General features: G+C 36.0%; 1 protein-coding gene across 3 annotated transcripts in view; it reads left to right on the top strand.

The window, feature by feature from the left end:
- Nucleotides 1-20281, top strand: part of rps6ka3b (ribosomal protein S6 kinase, polypeptide 3b) — a 73955-nt gene that overhangs the window by 35067 nt on the left and 18607 nt on the right. For 2 of the 3 annotated variants that reach the window (XM_055007105.1, XM_035941334.2), the window contains 8 exons: nucleotides 13303-13419; nucleotides 14395-14476; nucleotides 15838-15918; nucleotides 17486-17565; nucleotides 17838-17944; nucleotides 18566-18603; nucleotides 18719-18861; nucleotides 19868-19938. In XM_055007105.1, coding sequence (XP_054863080.1) covers nucleotides 13303-13419; nucleotides 14395-14476; nucleotides 15838-15918; nucleotides 17486-17565; nucleotides 17838-17944; nucleotides 18566-18603; nucleotides 18719-18861; nucleotides 19868-19938 — 719 coding nt within the window. Of the gene's footprint in view, nucleotides 1-5407; nucleotides 5855-13302; nucleotides 13420-14394; nucleotides 14477-15837; nucleotides 15919-17485; nucleotides 17566-17837; nucleotides 17945-18565; nucleotides 18604-18718; nucleotides 18862-19867; nucleotides 19939-20281 lie in introns of those variants that run through there. The other variant, XM_023294867.3, reaches the window with a different exon arrangement.

Genomic DNA, 20281 nt, shown 5'->3' with positions numbered 1-20281 from the left:
TTAAGCTCTCTGATTGGAGGATTCCTGCAGAGATGCACCCTGGGAGCTGTAGTCTGCTCCTCTGTTTGGGTTTCTCCCCTGTAAAGTCGCACCTCTAAACAAACACTAGACATTTTCTAGTCTGTCTCTCAGCTCTGAGTTTCTCTGAGCCTCTCTGTAGAGCGGTTACCGGCAGGACGAAGAGCCGAGGCAGTGATTGAGGATCTCGTCCTGCCAGCTCTTGAATAAATGATGATGTCCTCCCTCTGCTCCTCCTCATCTATTCTTAATGCTCTCTCTGTACTTTCATCGTCTGCTCTGCTCGCGCTCAGATTCAGCGTCTGTTTCATGTTTTCCTTTTCCATTTAGTCTCTCTGCACGCAGACATTCGCTTCAGAAACAGGGAAAATCCTTGAAATAAACTGAAAATGAATGTGTTTTCAGTTCAACGAACGATATGTCACAGCGGCTGTCACTTTATGTCCATTATTAGGACATTATTAAAGTGTTTAGAACAACTTCCCTGGAGCTGCTCATGTTTGATGTGCAGTTCTGTTAGAAAAATGAACTAAATCCCATCAAAAAATCGAGACATTTCATCAAAATCACTTTATTCTACATGTCTCATGTAATAATTTACTAAAAATAAATCATTTGTATGAGTCAAATTCTGTAAAAAACTAAAACTTCTGCGATCCTTAGCACTTAGCTGTGACCAACAGATGCATGAGAACAAGTTTTTTTTCTGATTGCAAGTAAATAGGAGGCAGTTTAAGAGAAAAATAAAACATATTTGAGCTACAAAATAAAAGCAGCATGGCTCAGAAACAGTGAACAGAGGAGCAAGTTGTTGGAGACACATTCAGCATGGTGAAACATCTTTATGGAGTTGATGAACAGAGACTCAGAACTGGACTAAAACACATTCAAAATGACAAAAATCTTCTATAAAACGTCTCACATTGTCTATGATGACTCAATAATAATAATTTTGAACTAATTTAAAGCAAGTTTAAGACAGTTTTCAAGTTATTTTAGTCAATTCTTGAGTCAGTTTCGACTTTTTTTGTTTGTTTGGACAAATTTTGGGTCAATTTGAACAATTTAGCCCCCTATTCTGGGTTTCTATTATTATTAGTAGTACATAATTTATATATATTTTTTACAAATTATTGATCTAAATATATGTAATTAAATTTATTGGCATTTATGATGATAATGATGATGATTATTGTTATTATTGTCATAATTATTGTCATCATTGTCATTATAGTTATCATTATTATTATTAGTAGTAGTAGTAGTATTGTTGTTAGCAGAAGGAATAATATTAAAATTAAATATTATCAAAATAAAACTGTCAGAAGAACTTATACTGTAAACAGAATCCCAAAATTATTGAAAAAATGGTGAAAATCGTCCAACAAGGATGCTGGAAAAAAACTATATAAAATAAAAAATGAACTACTGTAACAACAGCTGCTGTGAAAGAGTGAAAGCAACAGCACATATTTGCAAAATAATTAAACTTTTGTTGATTTAAATGCAGTTAAACAAGATGTTTTTGAGTTCTCTGTACTTCTAGCTGTGGTTTAGGTGTGGAAAAAAGAACCAACGGTGAAGAAAAATGAACAAAAGCAAAGAAACGTTCAGATTTTAGAGGACTGATGATCACAGGATGCTGAATAATCTCAGTGAAGCCAGTTTTCTGCCGATGCAGGTTGTGTTTCTGTAGGTGGAGCTCTTCTCTTTCTCTTCTGTGGCTGCAAACTGGAAAACCCACATTTATCTGCTGTGTGGAGCGATGGGAAGGTTTGGCAGCAGATTTCATGATTTTATGATTTCATGATTTCATGATTTTTTAGCCGCCGTCTCTTCCTGCCGGGCTGACAGGTTTTTTTTTTCTCTGGGCCTTTAAGTGTTATCTGAGCTCCGGGCAAGGCCAGCGGAAGTGCACTTTATGCCTCTAACCTGACAAATCCCCAGCGTGCACGTGTGCGTGTGTGTGTGTTAGTGCGTGTGTGTGTTACTGCGTGTGTGTGTGTGTGTGTTTGTGCGTGTGTGTGTGTGTGTGTGTGTGTGTGTGTGTGTGCGATCGCCATCCGGCCCGTTAATTTGATTGCGTAACGGGCTTAGAGAGCGCAGATTGTCTGGAATGGAATCCCACTCGCTCAATCCGTGATCGCTGCTGCCATGGAGAAGGTTTATACACACAAAACACTCACACACACTCACACACACATCAAACACACACACACCAAACACACACACACACACACACACACACATACACGTTTACATTACATTGACATTTGAGGCGTTCAGCTGATGCTTTTTTCTTGCTGCGACTGAGAGCAACAGTGGAAAAAGCTTAAGATCAGTTCAGGTCCACATTCAGCCCAATTTAACCTCCAGTGACCAGAAAAATCATCCCATAATAACCTATAAATAACCACAACTCCTAATGTTTCTTTTGTTTTAGTGCAAAAAAGTCCATTCTGAAAATATTCACATTTAAGGAATTATCTTTTTACAAAACATTATGAACAAACTGGAATTTCTTTAGAAGACTAAATTCAATTTGAACAGCATTCAGCCTCAGTTTATCATTTCCACATTAGAACTTCCAGATCAGAGTGTCTAGAAAGACATGTAGTCACAGCTATCTGGAACTGAATGATGTAGTATTTTACTTTATGATCAAAATGACAAAAGTAAAAAAAAGATTAAAAAAAACAACAAAAACAAGACAAAATATGACAAAAATGAGACAAAATGACAAAAAAATGAGACAAACGACATGACACGAAACAAAAAAAGAGAGAAAATTAGACAAAAAAGTTACAAAGCGACAAAAAATGGACATAAGCGAGACAAAATATGGCAAAAAATGGAAAAAAATGACAAAAAAATAGACAAAAAACACAAGAGACAAAAAAAATTGGACAATAAAGTTACAAAGCAACAAAAAATGGGCAAACGAGACAAAAAAATGACAAAAATGAGAAACAACAAACAAAAGTCAGACAAAAAATAACAAAAACAAGACAAAAATTACAAAAATAAGACACAAAAACAAAAGAATGATGAACAGTCTAGTATTTTACTTTCTGATCAAAACAACTGATTTAGAAATTATTTTAAATTTATAGTTTTACTAATTTACAATCTGCAGTTAATGTCTTCTCTGGGATTTTTACAAAGTTGGGCTGGATTGGACCCTCTGGAGGACCAGTTTTGGCCCGCGGGCCACATGTTTGACACCCTGATGTAGAGTCAACAGGATTTCACACACGTATATGAGACCCCATAACAGCAGTCTGGATGGTTTTATTATTACCAGGTTCGTCCTGCGTCTATTTTTATTAGCGGTGTTAATAATAAGCTGGATATGAGTCGTGTCTCTGCTGTCCCTCGTCTTCTCCTCCGTCTGACGCTTCACCGTCCAAACGTCTCAGTAAATTCACAGCCAGATGCCTGCTTTTCCAGCCAAACTGCATAAATTCACAAGAACGTTGCTGCTGCTGGAAGGATTTGGAGAAATTGTTCCTTTAATGAATGTGTTCGTTCTAATTGATTAACTGCTGCAGCTCTGATAATCAGAGTTTAGTGACACATTCCACGTTATTTTCTCATTTTTCTTTAATAATCTTTCATAAAAATGCCAGAAAACTAATTTACAGAGCTTCTTTAGTCGCCAACCAGCAGTTAAAAGCCCCAAAATACTGAGTTATTACCATTTAAAACACAGAAGACCAGCAAATTATTTCATTTAAGAAGCTTTAATGAGCAAATATTTGACATTTTTGTTTGTAAAACGACTTATCAGCAAAGAATTTTTAGTCTGCCTGCAACAGAAAGTGATATTTATTACTCTGCCAAGGAGGCGGAGCCTCAGCGGAGTTATGTGACGATCAACGTTGGTTTGTCTGTCTGTCTGTCTGTCTGTTAGCAACATTACTCAAAAACAGACCAACAGATTTGGATGAAATTTTCAGGGAAGCTCAGAAATGACACAAGGACCAACTGATTAGGTTTTGGCAGTGATGTGGCTTATAGTCTGGATCCACAGATTGGTTAAAGATTTCTGTATCATTGCCAGATAGCAGCAGGACGTCACTGTAACCATGACAAGTGAACACTACGTCAGCTGCCTGCTGACGATCACATGATTGTGATTCTACTACAAATCCACTGCTGTGGACTTATCAGGACTTATTGGAAATGATCAGAGGAACAACTGATTAAATTGTGGGGGTGTTTCTGAGTCCTATCAATTCCCGCTACATATGTAGGTCACGTGATTCGGTATCCGTACATAACGTACACATGCATAATACACGCCTGTGCTCAGCAGAAGTTATTTTGTTTGTGGGTACATCTATATTAAATGGCCACATTCTGTGTTGCTGTGATTTCTGCCACAAATTTTTAAAGATTTCATTCATCGGAAACGATATGACTGAGCAGCCTTGGAGGAGGACTTCTCTCTCTGAAGGCTTTTCTGGTTTGTCAGTGAACCATTGAGTCCTGTTGGTTACATAAATATGAACCAGCGGATGTTTTACGGCTGCTGTCGGTTCGTTCCATCCTGACTTCACCTCTAATGGAGGCGACAACAGGTGGAGGAAATCCAAGAAATGTCATCCTGTTGTCGGTCGGCATTGTGTACATTGTGTTTGTGTTTGTCTGTGACAGGTGGCGGATCTGTGAGTCCACGGAGGGTCTTTGTGCCGCCGGGGGTTTGGTCTGTGGGTTCGCTGTTTGTCGGCTTCATGAATGTCTGACTTTACAGAGATAGAAATAAAAACAAGACAAACAGAAAAGACAGATATTTTGCTCAGTAACCAGATTTATGTACAAATACACACTGTACAAAATGTAAGTTTTTTTCCTTAAATTTTGTGAACAATTTACTGTTATAGCAAAAACTGTTACTATTATTTCACATATCTGTCTGTCAGTCTGTCTGTCTATATGTATATAATATATATATATATATATATATATATATATATATATATATATATATATATATATATATATATATATATATATATATATGTAAAAGATAAAAAATGCTTTTAACTGCTTGTAGAGAACTAAAGAAGTGTTTGGAAACAGTTTTCTGGCATTTTATAGCATGATTAATTGAAGGAAAACTAAAAAAAACTGCAAATTATTACATTTGAGACGCTTGAACGGGCTAATATTTGAATTTTTGCTTGTGAAAAGACTAATCAGTGATGAATCTTTAGTCTCCCTGCAACAAAAAATAATATTTATTCATTATTTGATCCATTGTTTGGTCTATAAAATATCAGAAATGATGAACAATGGTGATCAGTGCTGACAAAAGTCGTGTTTTGTCTAAGAATATTCAGTTTATTGTTACAGAAGAAGAAAATCTTCAGAAACTGAATTAGATAATTTTGACTCTTAAATGACAGGAGTGTGCTGTGGATCAGTCGCTCCCTCGGTATGTTTAGAGAGTGGAAATAGCAGCGTGCCTCGTGGACACTGGTGGGAGTGGGCAGAGTGGGCAGAGTGGGGATCTCCACAGCAGCTGGTGGAAACAGTGGGTGGAAGGTCACAGCTGGAGGGGGAGATCCCACGTCCTTCCTCCGGGTCTCCCCTCGCTGTGACTCAGTCCGTGGGTCCGAGTCGTCGCTGCAGCAGCTTCGGGTTTCAGTCCACCATGACAAACTGCCGGTCGGAGCCTCCGCCGGCCGTCAGCCGTCTGATCCGATCGCTCCGGAGTCGGCTGAAGTCGCTGCGACGCCTCCTGGTGCTCGGAGCTGACGTCCGGACCAGAACCGGGACCGCTGAGGGGACGGTTTTAGACCACTGCGGAGCAAAACACTGCAGTGTGACTGTGAGTACAGGGCAGAAAAATATAGTTTCAGTAGTTCTAAACTGGGATTTTTACAGATTTTCTTAAATTGCAATTAAATAAGTGGTAAAATCAGAAATGTTAGGCGTCGTTTAAAAGAAAAACTATCGATGAATAGAGTAAATAACGTCCACATCTCATAAATAATGGTTCTGTTTTCAAACGTGGATTCATGCATAGCTTTTATTAAGTCTGTAGAATATTACTTTACATTGTATATATTGTTTTTATTGGAATATTTTTTACATATATTTTAAATTATATATATCTTTTTACCAGACCGATGGCGAGCAAATGCACCGAAATTCAAAAACTAGCGTCTGTTGTGAATGAGGATAAAATGGCTATTCTATTCTCTTCTCTTCTCTTCTCTTCTATTCTCTTCTCTTCTATTCTATTCTATTCTATTCTATTCTATTCTATTCTATTCTATTCTATTTTATAGAATAGAATAAAATAAGATATTCTACTTTTATTCTTTTATTTTATCATTTTTTAATTAAATTTTATTTTATTAGATTTTATTTTTATTTTATTCTATTTTAGCTTATTCTATTTTGTTCAACTCTATTTTATTTTATTCTTTTCTACTTTATTCTATTTTATTCTATTTTGTTTTATTCTATTTTATTTTATTGCATTTTGTTTTATTCTTATTTATTTCATTCTATTTTATTCTATTCTTTTCTGTTCTGTTTTATTGTATTTTATTCTATTTATTTTATTCTCTTTATCTATTTATTTTATTCTATTTATCTATTTATTTTATTCTATTTATAATATTCTATTCTTTTTTTTATTCTGTTCTATTTTATTCTACATCAAATCCATATTTTAAACTTTTCCTTTTTTTTTTGTACTGTATTAAGATCTGCTAAAATCTTAAAATAAATAAATACATTAATAATATAATAATAAAAGAGTGGAAACAAATCACTAAAATGAAAGTTAAATCATGGAAATGTCATCTGAACTCATCAAATATTGTAAAACTAGTCTTTTATATGATTAATCGTGTTGGATTAAAGCATTTATTTTCCTCCACGTGGCTTTAATTGGTGAAGTGGTGAAATTTTGTTCTTCACATTGGAGAGAAATCTAAATTAACTTTGTACATCACAGTCCTGTTCTCTGCTGTCTGCTCTGTTGTCTCATTATCTTACAAACGGACTTAATTTAACCTAAATACGACTAAATAACCAGACTTAATTCAAGCTAAATACAACTAAATAAACTCATAATGTAGGATAATGAAACGTCCTGCAGCCAGACGCTCCTGCTGACTTCCTGGTCGTTGTTAAAGACGCGTTCAGAGTTGAAGTTAATTTAATGTTACGGCGGTAAATGAGTCTGTTGGGGAGATCTGCTGCTGGAATCTGTTCATGAGGATGTTGGTTCGTTTTAGCAGCTGGACTCGTCAGAGAACACGTCAGGACGACGATTTCACAAATAAAAGCCACAAGTTTTATAAATTCATTGAAACAGATTAAAAATTTGACCCACAAAGATCAGAATTTCTGTCATTTGAGATTAAATAAATCAATAATTGTTCCATTTTGACAATTAGTAGAGTTCTAAAAGTCACAATTTCCATTTTTCTGAACATTTCATTCCCTCATTCTCGACTGAATGGTTGTCAAAGTATTTATAGCAGTAACGTGTTGTTTTTATCAATTAAACTGCACAAACTGACCTTTCTAACGATGCTAGTTGCTCGTCTGTGCAGTGAAATATCAGTGAGAGAAAATAATTTAGAGTTTGCATCAAATTGGTTGCATCAAATCCATCTGCACGTTTAAATTGCTCATGAACTGGTGCATAATTTTCTGTACAATACTGTAATTTCATTGATAGATATTAACTTTTTCCTACATGTAAAAACATACAATATTTTCATTATTTATTATTTTATCATTTTTATTTTTATAACTTGATATTTTAATAATTATTCAAAAAACTATTTTTAAAATTTAAGAAATTATTTTAATTATTGAGCATTATTTAAATAATTATCTTAAGTTTAATAGTCTTATAATAATTTTTTCTATGATTTATTATTTCATTATGTATTATTTTCTATGCAATACTGTAATTTCATCGGTAGATTTTTTCATTGTAACATACATGTAAAAACATGACGTGTTTCATTGTGTAAATATAATGGGGTTTTTTTCTTCTTGATATTAGGACCAGTATCAAAAAAAAATCTCAAAGTTTAATATCAAATGAAAGATTTTCTGGAGAAAACAAGAGACGATGTGTGGAAAATCTCTATAAATGACCAAGAAAAAGCTAAAAAGTAAAATTTCTTAAATCAGAATCATAGGATTAAAGCTTTAAAAAGAGTTTCCGGTTTTTTATTTTTTATTTTTTTAAGCAAAAGTTGCATTTGTGACTAAATAGATGTGATTTTAGCTGCTGTTTCCAGGTGAAGAATAAAACTAGAAGCTTAATTTGTGTATTTATTAAACACAAAGTGACCAAAGAGCAGATTTTATTTCCAGATAACAGATTAACAGACTTTAATAATGAGCAGTGTTTGTGTTTCTGTCCACATTAAGATGGAAATAGCAGCGAGAACGTCCAGTGTGTGAATGCAGGTGTGTGTCGCTGTGTGTTGTGTGTCTCCTGCTGGTGTTTGTGTGTTTGTCGGAGCACAGGTGTCGGGTTTGCAGCTCTGATCCTGTGATTAGGAGGTGCTACATGAGCATCCTGCCGCCTCAGCTCTGATCCTCCATCTGGTTCTGACTCACCGACACGTTCGTCTAAATGTCAACAGAACGTTCCTCCGACTGGAACTCATTTCCATACGGCGCCGAGGTGATTCACGCCCAACGAGATGCAGCGTAAACCACGTGTCGGGAGGATATTTCTGGAGAAGCGCTTCTCCTCAGGTGCTGGTTGTATTTTGGTCTCCATCAACTTTCCTCCTGCTCCATGTTTGACGGGAATCTTATTTTTAATGCTCTGAATTTTTATCCTCCGTTTGCTCATTTTTCACTAAAATATATAAACATGAAACCCTGCTTCGCTTTAGAAGAAAAACAAGCATGACTAGAAGGAAAGAGAACACAAAAATATCCTGTTTTACTGCATTTAAATGAGCAAAAATATCATTATTTTACTGATATTTGCTGATATTTTCACCATTTTTACACTTTTTTCTACCATCTTCATTTTTTCTTCTGACAGTTTTATTTGTATCACACAAACATTTATAGATTTACAAGTTAATTGTTTAAAAAAAAAAATGCCCAAACTGTCTTTATATCAGCAAATATATATATATATATATATATATATATATATATATATATATATATATATATATATATATATATATATATATATATATATATTCCAGATATTTGCTTTTATTTTTTAGTTTGCTTCCAGATTTTCACAATTTCTAGATTATTTTTAAAATTGTAACTATTTTGCAAATATAGTTTTTTCTTCTGACAGTTTTATTTTTATCACAGTAAAACAAAACATGCAAAAATTTTGAGATTTCCAAGTTAATGGTTAGAAAAAATGCCCAAATTGTCTTTAAATCACCAAAGAAAATTGAAAATTTGCAGATATATGCTTTATTATTGTTATTCCTTTTTTAAATTTATTTATTTATTTATTTATTTTTTACAGTTTTTACAGTCTTTGAATGTTTCAGTATTTCACAGTTTGTTTGTTTTTTTACATATTTTTTCTGGCACCCTTCCAGATTTTCACCATTTCTGGATTATTATTATTATTGTTATTATTATTTAGCAGTGTAAATTTTTCTGACAGTAGTTTTTTTCACAAAAAACACACACAAACAAAAACTATTAATTTACAAGTTAATGGTTAAAAAACTAATTATAAAAAACCATGGTCAGACTGTACTTAAATCTGAATATATATATATATATATATATATGTCTATATATTTATATATATATTATTTTACAGATAATTGCTTATTATTTTTTTCCTGTTACATGTTAAACTTTAAAAAATAAATAAAAAAGCAAACAAAAGGCCAAAATCTTAAAACTCAGAAATATTCTCTGTGATAACATATGACCATAAACTCTAATTTTAGTTTAAAGAAGTCAGCAAAAAAATTATAATTTTACAGATATTTGTTATTATTTATTTTACAAAATTCTAAAAATATTAACCAAAAAAAATCTAATTTTTAGCACAAACTGTATTTTTTGCCAAATTTTAAACGAGACATGACATATAAAATTTGAGTAATTACCACAATTTTCAGCCCAGATTCGGTCAGGTTTTTGAATTTTTATCAGGTGACTGTTGGTCACAGCTGAGTCACTTATGTTTTTTGCCGGTGCGTCGAGGGGTGGAAAATTTTTTATTTTTCACCGCATTTGGTTCCTGCTAATGATTTATTTTTGGCGAATTTTCAAATATGTCATGTAGATTTGGTCAGTTTGTAGATGGAACCACACGTTACACGTGATTAGTTCAAGGACTTGTTGAAAATCAGAGTTTTTGCTGTTTTTGAAGTTGATAAATGGTGTAATTTTGGTGATTTTATGATTTTTTTTTAAAAGATAACATGAATTTAAAACTTGCCAGAGTGAATTAAGGCTGTTACTTTTATAGATGCTGCCACTAAAAACAACATTAAAGCGACTTTTGCGTCAGTGTGAACCATCTTTAGAACATGATTTATTGGTCTGAAAAGCTTTTTAGCATCATTTAGTGCTTCATTTATGATCTTCTGACATGTTTTATCAATAAACTGCAGCTCCTCTGGTTTGGATTTTGCAATTTGTGATCTGTGGTCATTTGTTGTAATTTATGGGTATTTTTCTGTCTTTTTGTGATTATTTTGTGTAATTTTTTGGGTATTTTTGGTCTTTTTCTGGTCTTTTTGTGGTTTTGTGTAATTGTTGGGTATATTTCTTTTTGAGGTTATTTTCTGCAATTTTTTTGGAATTTTTAGTCTTTTTGTGGTGGTTTTGTGTAATTTCTTGGTATTTTTCTGTCTTTTTGTGGTCATTTTGTGTCTCTTTAGTGTAATTTTTGGTGTTTTTCTTTCTTTTTGTGGTCATTTTTCTTTTTCTTTGTGATTGTTTTGTGGAATTTCTTGGAATTTTTCTGTCTTTGTGGTCCTTTTGTGTCTCATCCTGCTTGTATTGTGTCATTTTGTGGCTCTTCAGTGTAATTTATTGTAATTTTTGATATTTTTCTGTCTTTTTGTGGTCATTTTCTTTTTCTTTGTGGTTGTTTTGTGGAATTTCTTGGAATTTTTCTGTCTTTGTGGTCCTTTTGTGTCTCATTATGCTTGTATTGTGTCATTTTGTGGCTCTTCAGTGTAATTTATTGTAATTTTTGGGGCGTTTTCTGTCTTTTTGTGGTTGTTTCGCTGGATTTTGCAATATGCTGACAATAGGGCAGCTTAATCTTCACTAACAGATGACGTGTTTGTTATTGTCGGACAGTGAGGCAGGTTTTACTTACACATCAGACGAAGTGTTTGATTAGTTTACCCAGACTGTTTGGGAGCTCAGAGAGGTGAGAACGGTTCAAACGAAGATAGAAAAGGCGAGAAAGCAGGAGGGAGGAGGGTGAGGAAGCCTCTGAGGACGAGAGAGAGACAGAGAGAGGGAGGAGGAGGAGGAAGAGAAGCCGGCTGCATCCCGCCGCCTGGCAGTCGGCAGCATGTTAGCGCCACGGAGCCTCGGCCGCTGCAGCCGCGACTACAGGACCCACAATGCACTGGGGCGCCCGGTGGCCAACAGGTCGCCCACCTGGGAGGTGCAGGTACGAGGGGAGGGAGTGAGCAGAGAGGATGATGGGTAGGAAAGGGTGTGTGTTTACTCAGTAGATGGAGGATGGTAGCGGCGCCATGGCAACGGAGCTGCTGCTTCCCGCTGCGGTGCCCTTTGGGAACCAACCTGTCGACGGATTCACAGAAAAAACAAACGTTCTGCTGCTGTTTTGAACTTGATGTTGGTCAGAAAACTTCCAGAGGCCACGCCCTGCAATGCATGATGGTCTACGGAGGCTGGAGGGGCTTCAGATGCCACATCTGCTCGTATTAATGGAAGTTTTATGAGCTGAAAAGGCTTTTATGGGTTTTTAGAGACCTAGAACTATACAGACAGCCATTTGCACGTGCATTTGTGTGTCTATGGTGCATTTTTTTGCATTTTGAAGCTAAATATCTGAATGCCGAGTGGAATTGAAGATATTTCTGAAGGTTTTTCATGTAAATGATCGACAAAATGAGGATGTTCTTTTCGGAAATGGTTGCGTTTTTCTATTAAGCCTCTAGATTCTTACGTTTTTCTTCACTGTTGGTTCATTTTTCACTGCATTATAAAGTCCTGCACAACTATGGCAACAAAACAACCCTCAGAAATATAGACAACTTGAAAATGTATTTTTTTCTGCAGGAAGACAGTTAAAAAGCCATAAATCATTTTAAAATATGAACAAAAGTTGAATTTTGCACCCATGTCCACGTATATTTGTGTATTTTTTTGCATTTTTAGGCTAAATATATGTGTGCCGAGTGGAACTGAAGATATTTTTGAAGTTTTATCATGTAGATAATCGACAAAATGAGGATGTTCTTTTTGAAAATGGTTGGTTTTTTCTATTAACGCTCTAAATTCCAAGGAAAATAAAATTTTTTGTCACTGTAGGTTCATTTTTTGCTGCAATATAAAGTCCTGAACCTCCTAAATCTCCTCATATATTAACCCTCCTGTTGTCTTCATTTACGGGCACCAAAAAATATTGTTTCCTTGTCTGAAAAAAATCCAAAAAATCAGCAAAAAAATTCCGCCCGTTTCAGAAAATTTGCTTTTAATTCCTTAAAAGTTTCCCTTAAAATTTTTATTTTAAAAAAAATCCCCCCATTTATTTTATTCATACAGTGGCTTTGATTTTCCTGTTAGCATAAAATTCTCCAAAATAATTTCAAACTTCTCCAAAGTAATTAAATAAAAAATAAATAAAATTGTCCAAATTGACCCAAAATTTGTTCAAAGCAATGAAAAAAAAATCCAAACTGAGTCAAGAATTGTCCAAAATAACTTGAAAACTGTAGGAAATTACTTTAAACTCATTCAAAATGACCGTTTTTGAGTCAATATAGACATTTCTGAGAAGATTTTTGTCATTTTGGTCAGGTTTTAGTCCAGTTGTGAGTCTCTGTTCATCATCTGTAGGAAGATGTTTCACCATGCTGAATGTATCTCCAACAACCTGCTGCTCTGTTCACTGTTTCTGAGCCATGCTGCTTTTATTTTACTGATCCAGTAGGTTGGATTGTCCTCTCAGTCTCAGCTTGTCCAAAATGACTTGTCTAAAGTAAAAAGTTGTGTGAAAACCTCCTTCGCTGCAGGTAAATTCTCACTTTAACGAGTTTTCTAATGTAATAATTGATGTTATTTGTGTGGTTTTTTTAGGATGACGTGCCGATCAAAGAGATCAGCATCACCCACCACGTGAAGGAGGGATCGGAAAAGGCCGACCCGCGACAGTTCGAGCTCCGGAAAGTCCTGGGACAGGGCTCCTTCGGCAAGGTGTGTGTGTTTGTTCACCTGCCAGCTGTGTGAGAGTGAAGTGTGTTCTTCATTTCCACTCAAATCCCCATGATGCCGCTGTTTGAGAGCCCGTTGCCATGGACACGGCAAGCCGAGGGCCCTCGACGCTCGTCGTCTTTATGAATGAACAATCTGTGTGTTTGTCTGCATGAGTGTGACCCAGAAAATCACACAACGACCCACATGAAAACATCCACGCTGCTCATTTTAAATCAATTAAATCCACTTATTGCTGACAACTTTCACACCTCGACATGAAACCAAACAGCTGCATCTGTCTGGGGTTTTGTCTCTTTATGGTCAGTTTATGTCTCTCTGAGGACTTTCCTTTTCTTTGTGGTTGTTTTGTGTCATTTTTTTTGGTGTTTTTCTGTCTTTTTGTGGTCTTTTTGTGTCTCTTTGTGGTTGTTTTGAGACATATTGTAGCTCTTTAGTGTAATTTTTGGGTATTTTTCTGTCTTTGTGATTGTTTTGTGTAGTTTTTTGGTATTTTTGGTCATTTTATGTATCTTTGTGGTTGTTTTTTGACTATTGTCATTTATGTCATGTTTTTGTGGCTTTTTGTGGCTCTTCAGTGTAATTTATTGGCCTTTTTTGGTCATTTTGTGTCACTTTATGGTTGTTTTTATGCCTTTGTCATAATTTTGTGTCTTTTTATGGTAGATTTTTGGCTCTTTTGTGTAATTTTTAGGTATTATTCTCTTTTTGTCATCATTTTTTGTGCCTTCGGTGTTGTTTTTTACTTAACTCTATGAACCCCAAAACCTGCTGGCAAATTTGAATGGATTAAGGAAAAAACAGAAATCACCAAAATTACACTATTTATCAACTGCAAAAACAGGAAGAACAGAAGAGCAAGTTGTTGGAGATACAGCCTGCATGGTGAAACATCTTTGTAGAATACAGAATATTGCTGATTTTCACAGCTGCTGCTTTACTTGTGACTGTTTGTAGGTTTTTCTGGTGAGAAAGATCACCGGACCAGATGCTGGTCAGCTGTACGCCATGAAGGTCCTGAAGAAAGCCACGCTGAAAGGTACAAATCTGAGAATATTCTGCTTTATTCTACACAAAATCCATTAAAAAACACTGTGAACATGTAATGATGTGTACGGAATACTAGCAGGTGAAACTAATTATTAATATTTTAATAATGCCAGTTGACTATTTGAGGCTGCAGCTTCACTTTTCCTGCACAAAATCCCAGATGTTGCTAACTAGCAAGGCTTAAAGTGAGACAGTTCAGGTAAAACCAGCCATTATTTTGATGTAAAAAGTGAAAATAAGGTTGTGTTTAGTGATGATTAAAGGGATGACTGATGCAACTCACAACCTAATAAATCCAACTGTGTGGACTTTAAATTGCAATTAGAGACAGCTTCTGGTGCTAGCATTAGCCACACGAAGCTAACCAACACGATGTTTTGATAACCAAATGTACGAACATGGAAAAATAATGAATAAAATAAAAAATGTAGCTGATTTGTAGAGGATCCTCTCAGAGACGTTTCCACCAAATTTGGAGAGCTTTGGATGAATTATGGAGAATAAACGGTGTGACAAACGTTAAATTCAGCGTTTTTCTTACCTACTTTGGCTGAGAGAACGCATCAAAGTTGGATAGTTGTTCAACTTTGACAACCAGTTGTGGAACAACTGTGAAGATTATTCTAAAATAATCATAGCTGGTATTTTCCATGGATTTCCAAATACAGCTGTGTCTTATTTAGTGAGCTTTGAGTCCAATATGTGGAATGTACAGTGAAATAAACGTTGAATTGGAGGTTTTTCAAAGCTATTTTGATGGAGAAAGAACATCAAAATTGGACTCTTGCTGATCAACTTTAATAAACAATTGTATAAAATCAGTGAATATTATTGTAGAATAATTATTGCTGTTGTTTTCTGGGAACCTCCAAATACAGCTGCATCCTATTTAGTTATTTTCGGATTAAATATGTAGAACACGCAGTGAAATAAACGTTACCGACCTCTTTAATAGGGACATCATTGAGCTCTAATGAAGTCTAACTTATTCAACAAAGCTTCTGCATTTTCATTAGTTGTTGCCGAAAAGGTGACGATTCTCCTATATACTTATTTTTTTGCAAAATTCACACTTTGACACGAGACCAAACACAGATCAAAAGACCTGAGAAGCTGTGAGGAGAAGAAAAAATCCAACCTTCTGCTTTATTTGGTGTCCTCTTTTCTTTCTTCCTGTTTGTTTATGTAGTTTTTCCTTCTTGATTTCCATTTTTCTTACTTTTCCTCCTCTCCCCTGTGGCTCAGTTACTCATCTAGCGCCATCTGGACGTCTCTGCAGCCAGAACAGGAAACCTGGACGAGGAGAGCTGCCGTATTTTTATCTTTTCACGTGTTGTCTTGTGTTTGCAGTCCGCGACCGGGTCAGGACGAAGATGGAGAGAGACATCCTGGTGGAGGTCAACCATCCCTTCATCGTCAAGCTGCACTACGGTGAGCAGCCGGCCAATCGCGTCACTCCGTCACGAACCAATCAGAGCCTATTACTGCCTCTCTTGCAACACTTTATATCTTTTATTTTGTTTTATTTAACCTTTATTTATACAGGTAATCTCACGGGGTCTCATTCTCAAGAGAGACCTGTCCTGAAATGAAACAACAAAACAACACTGAGTCACTGACACACAACACTAAGGGACCTGTACTAGACAATATAACATAATATAACGCTGAGTTACAGACAGACAGGTTCACAAAAGTCCTAGAGGAGTCCACAAGTCCTAAAAGATGATATTTCCATGGTATTTAAGAGAGGTTTGAAGTCCAGATTCTGCTGTAGTGAGTTCCAGGTTGGGGCAGCAGAGTGAGAAAAAGCTGTCTCGCCGAGCTCTGTGCAGACTGAGGGGACGGTGAAAGTAATGAAGTCCTGGGAACTTAGACTATGGCTGAACTCTTTACATGACATAAAGGAGGATAAATATGTGGGCAGCAGACGAAAGATGGATTTGTAAATGAAATGATACCAGTGGAGAAGTCTGCGCTTGAACAGTGATGACCAGTTTACCAGGGAGTACGAAGTGCAGTGGGAGGTTTACAGTCCATTATAAATCTAAGACCCCCCTATTAAGCAGCATCCAACAGTTTGAGAGAGTGGGTCGAGGCATTCATGTAAACAATATCTCCATAATCAACAACAGGCAAGAAGGTGGCAGCAACAAGGCAGGAACTTTTTCAGGAACAGGATTTGTTCCTGAAAACCCAATTTTAAATTCAACTTCTTTAAAATATCTTTAATGTGAGTTTTAAAACAGAGGCTTTCATCAATTGTGATGTGAGTATTTGTAAGAGGCCACTAACTCAATAGGGATATCTTGTGCGGTTGTAATGCCAGGGAGAACTTCGGCACCTTCTTTTTTTTTTTTTTTTACCAGTAAACAACATAACTTTTGTTTTGTCAGCATTTAACACTAGTCTAAGGTTTAACAGATGTAACTGAATGATGTCAAATGATGACTGAAGATACTCAAACACAAGGGCAACAGTGTTCACACAACAGTAAATGATGGTGTCATCAGCATAAAGATGAACAGATTGACCCACATTGTTGACATAAATAGTAAAGAGAGTGGGTCCTAAGACAGAACCTTGTGGCACACCTTTTGTAACGCCAAGAAAGGTGGAGGAAGGACCACACATTGACAGCCTCCGACATAAAATATCACGGTCAACGGCATCAGACGCCTTACACAAATCAATGAAGCATACAGCACAACAATTCTTGGCGTCCAAGGCTTCCAGAACATAATTTAAAACCTTCATTGAAGCAGTTACTGTCATGTGCTTCTCCCTAAAACCAGACTGATGAGGAGATTAGATGCCGTTTAAAGTCAAGAACTCCTTGATCTGATCATTCACCAGCTTTCAAGAACCTTAGCTAAGATACAGTGTTTGGAAATGGGTGTAGTAGGATCACCACCTTTCAACAGGCGGAGAACAAAAGCAGATTTCCAAACATCAGGAATGGCATTGTTCTTTGACACTGATCTTTTCTCCCCTGCAGCGTTTCAGACGGAGGGGAAGCTCTACCTGATCCTGGACTTCCTCCGAGGAGGAGATCTCTTCACTCGCCTCTCCAAGGAGGTAACATCTTAGTCCGTACACGGAGAATAAAACAGGAAATAAAGACGTCCTGCAACTCTATGGAAACACAATGAAGAAGTAGATAGACTCAAACATAACTTTTGTACTTTATGACAACGTTATGATGCCATAAATACAAAAAAAAACAGAAAACATGTAGTTGGACGCTTTAGGCGTTAGACTTCAACACCTGGATGTTTTAGGTGTTCACAGCATTTTAAATCCGGTTAAATATTAAGTTCTGAGTGTCTGAACTGACTTCTGTGCTGCAGGTGATGTTCACGGAGGAGGACGTGAAGTTCTACCTGGCAGAGCTCGCCTTGGCCCTCGACCATCTTCACGGCCTCGGCATCATTTACAGAGACCTCAAGCCTGAGAAGTACGAACACAAACACATAAACATTACCATGATTTACCTTAACCTTAAAGGACAATTCTGCCTATTTTTTTCCCAATAATGTGTCTGTTTTAATGTGTTTTTGCTCCCTGAGTTGTGTTAACTTTACAAAGGAGGTAAATTTTCTGCAATGTGACTCTAAAAACAGATTTATTTCCTCACAACATGATGTTTATTACAAATACTCACCTACAGAATCAACCCAACAATCAGAATTTATAATATTTATAACATTTTCCACACAAAGTAAATATAACACAAGATTCTTTACGGTTTAAATGACTAAAAAGGCAATAAAAACCGACATTTTGCTTAAAGAAAAGCAATTATAAGACATAAAGTGATAAAATATAAGTGAAAATGTTAAAAAAAATTAAAGCAATAAATACTAAAAATTAGAAATTGAAGTAATAATGATGCATACATTTGACTAAATTATGTAAATAAAAGGAGGAATGAATGAATACAATCAGTTTTAAGCACAGGAATAGTATTAAATTCATAAAATCAGTCAACACCAGGCTGAAGAAGTTGATTTTGAGCTGAATATTGGTGCATTTTAAGTGTTTTCCATCTGAAAACAAAGAGTTTCTGTTCTTCCAGCATCCTTCTCGACGAGGAGGGACACATCAAGCTGACTGGTGAGTCATTTTGCACCTTTTATTAAAGTGTATTTGTGAGTTTCTGTCACTCCGGCTGCTCATTTCGGCAACTTTCTCGGGATTATAGTTAGATTTTCTTCTCGCTTTCGTTCAGACTTCGGCCTCAGCAAGGAGTCGATCGACCATGAGAACAAGGCCTACTCGTTCTGCGGGACGGTGGAGTACATGGCCCCGGAGGTGGTGAACCGGCGAGGACACACCCACAGCGCCGACTGGTGGTCGTACGGCGTCCTGATGGTGAGACGGGGATCTAAACGCTCCGAAGCATGAATTAGAACTGGAAAATGTCAAGACAGTCAGGAGCAGGTGTTCAAACTACAGTTCAGACCCTCAAAGAAACTGTCACAGCTCAAAAACTAAAAGTCGTATCAAAAAGATCTTCCACAGTATGAATTACAGTCTTGTTTTAAACATGCTCATGTATTTTCATGTCCGTACTTTTTATTATACAGATTTGGTGGCAGGCTAAAGAGACGCACTGTTTCTGATTTTCACCGAACATTTTAGCACTCGAGTCAATGAGAGTTTGGTCGACACACTCTAGTCTGAAGTGATTTATGAAAAAAACATAAATCCTACAGCAATGAGACCCACACTGGGTGAAAGAGGACAAAAATACTAACATTTTGGTGTATACATTGTTCATGTAGAGGAGAAATTGTGAGGAGACAAAAATTAGCTGCACTTTTCAGTTCAGATGTCACCTGCTTTAACTGAATGAAAATCTGGAATTTTACAAAAATTAATGAAATTTAAATGGCAGCTGTGTAAAATCCATAAAAGATATCAAAACATGGATTTAAATGAGTAATACTCGAAGCCTTGTGAGTTAATCAAGCTTCAAATGAAGCTTCTATTGTAAATTATAACAGAGCTACAAGGTTCTGAAGATGACTCGTTTTTGGCAGTTGTCCAACTGACTTCCCATTCATTTCAATGGGGATTTTTAACGCAGTTTTTTTCCAAATTTCTCTTTTGATGCAGAAAATATTTATTTATAATGTGCAATGTTGATATGTAAGGCAGGAAATTCAGAAACTAAGCTTAGTAATAGACTGAATGTTCTATTTGTTTACAAAATTTGTGTTACCACGTTGTTTTTAGCAGCTGAGTTGGTCAGAATTAATGCAATCAGAGCCTGTTTAGTGTAAAAGTCAAGCATTTCTTTTTGTTCCGATGCAGGTCACCTTTCTGTCGTAAAAATAACATTTTCCATGAAGGCGTGTTCTGTTCTCGCCCTCAGTTTGAGATGCTGACGGGAACGCTGCCGTTTCAAGGCAAAGACCGGAAAGAGACGATGACCATGATCCTCAAGTAAGACACTGGACACCGTAAACGATCACATCAGCGGCTTTTATTACAGCTCAGCAGCGAGAACATCCTGAGTCAGCTCAGAGAAAGGAAGGATTTATACTAGAGGAGACAAAGAACAGCACTCAGGGTGATAGTAAGAGTTTATAACAGCCGGAGCAGGGAGGAGGCCGGAGAGAGAGAGGAAGTTTCAGAATAAAAGTCAAACTCTGGAGATAGAGGTATTTAACTGTTAAAAAAATATTTTATTATTGATAAAAAGCATAAATTACAGAATAAAAAAATCTAAATTACAATTTAAAGGTTGTGTGTAAAAACTTAAAAAATAAATATATAATTTTAAAAA

Source organism: Amphiprion ocellaris, chromosome 22 (genome assembly GCF_022539595.1).
Source record: "Amphiprion ocellaris isolate individual 3 ecotype Okinawa chromosome 22, ASM2253959v1, whole genome shotgun sequence".
NCBI classification, from domain to species: Eukaryota; Metazoa; Chordata; class Actinopteri; family Pomacentridae; genus Amphiprion; species Amphiprion ocellaris.
The sequence above is the reverse complement of the archived record's forward strand: the minus strand, read 5'-3'. Positions and strand labels throughout refer to the sequence as shown.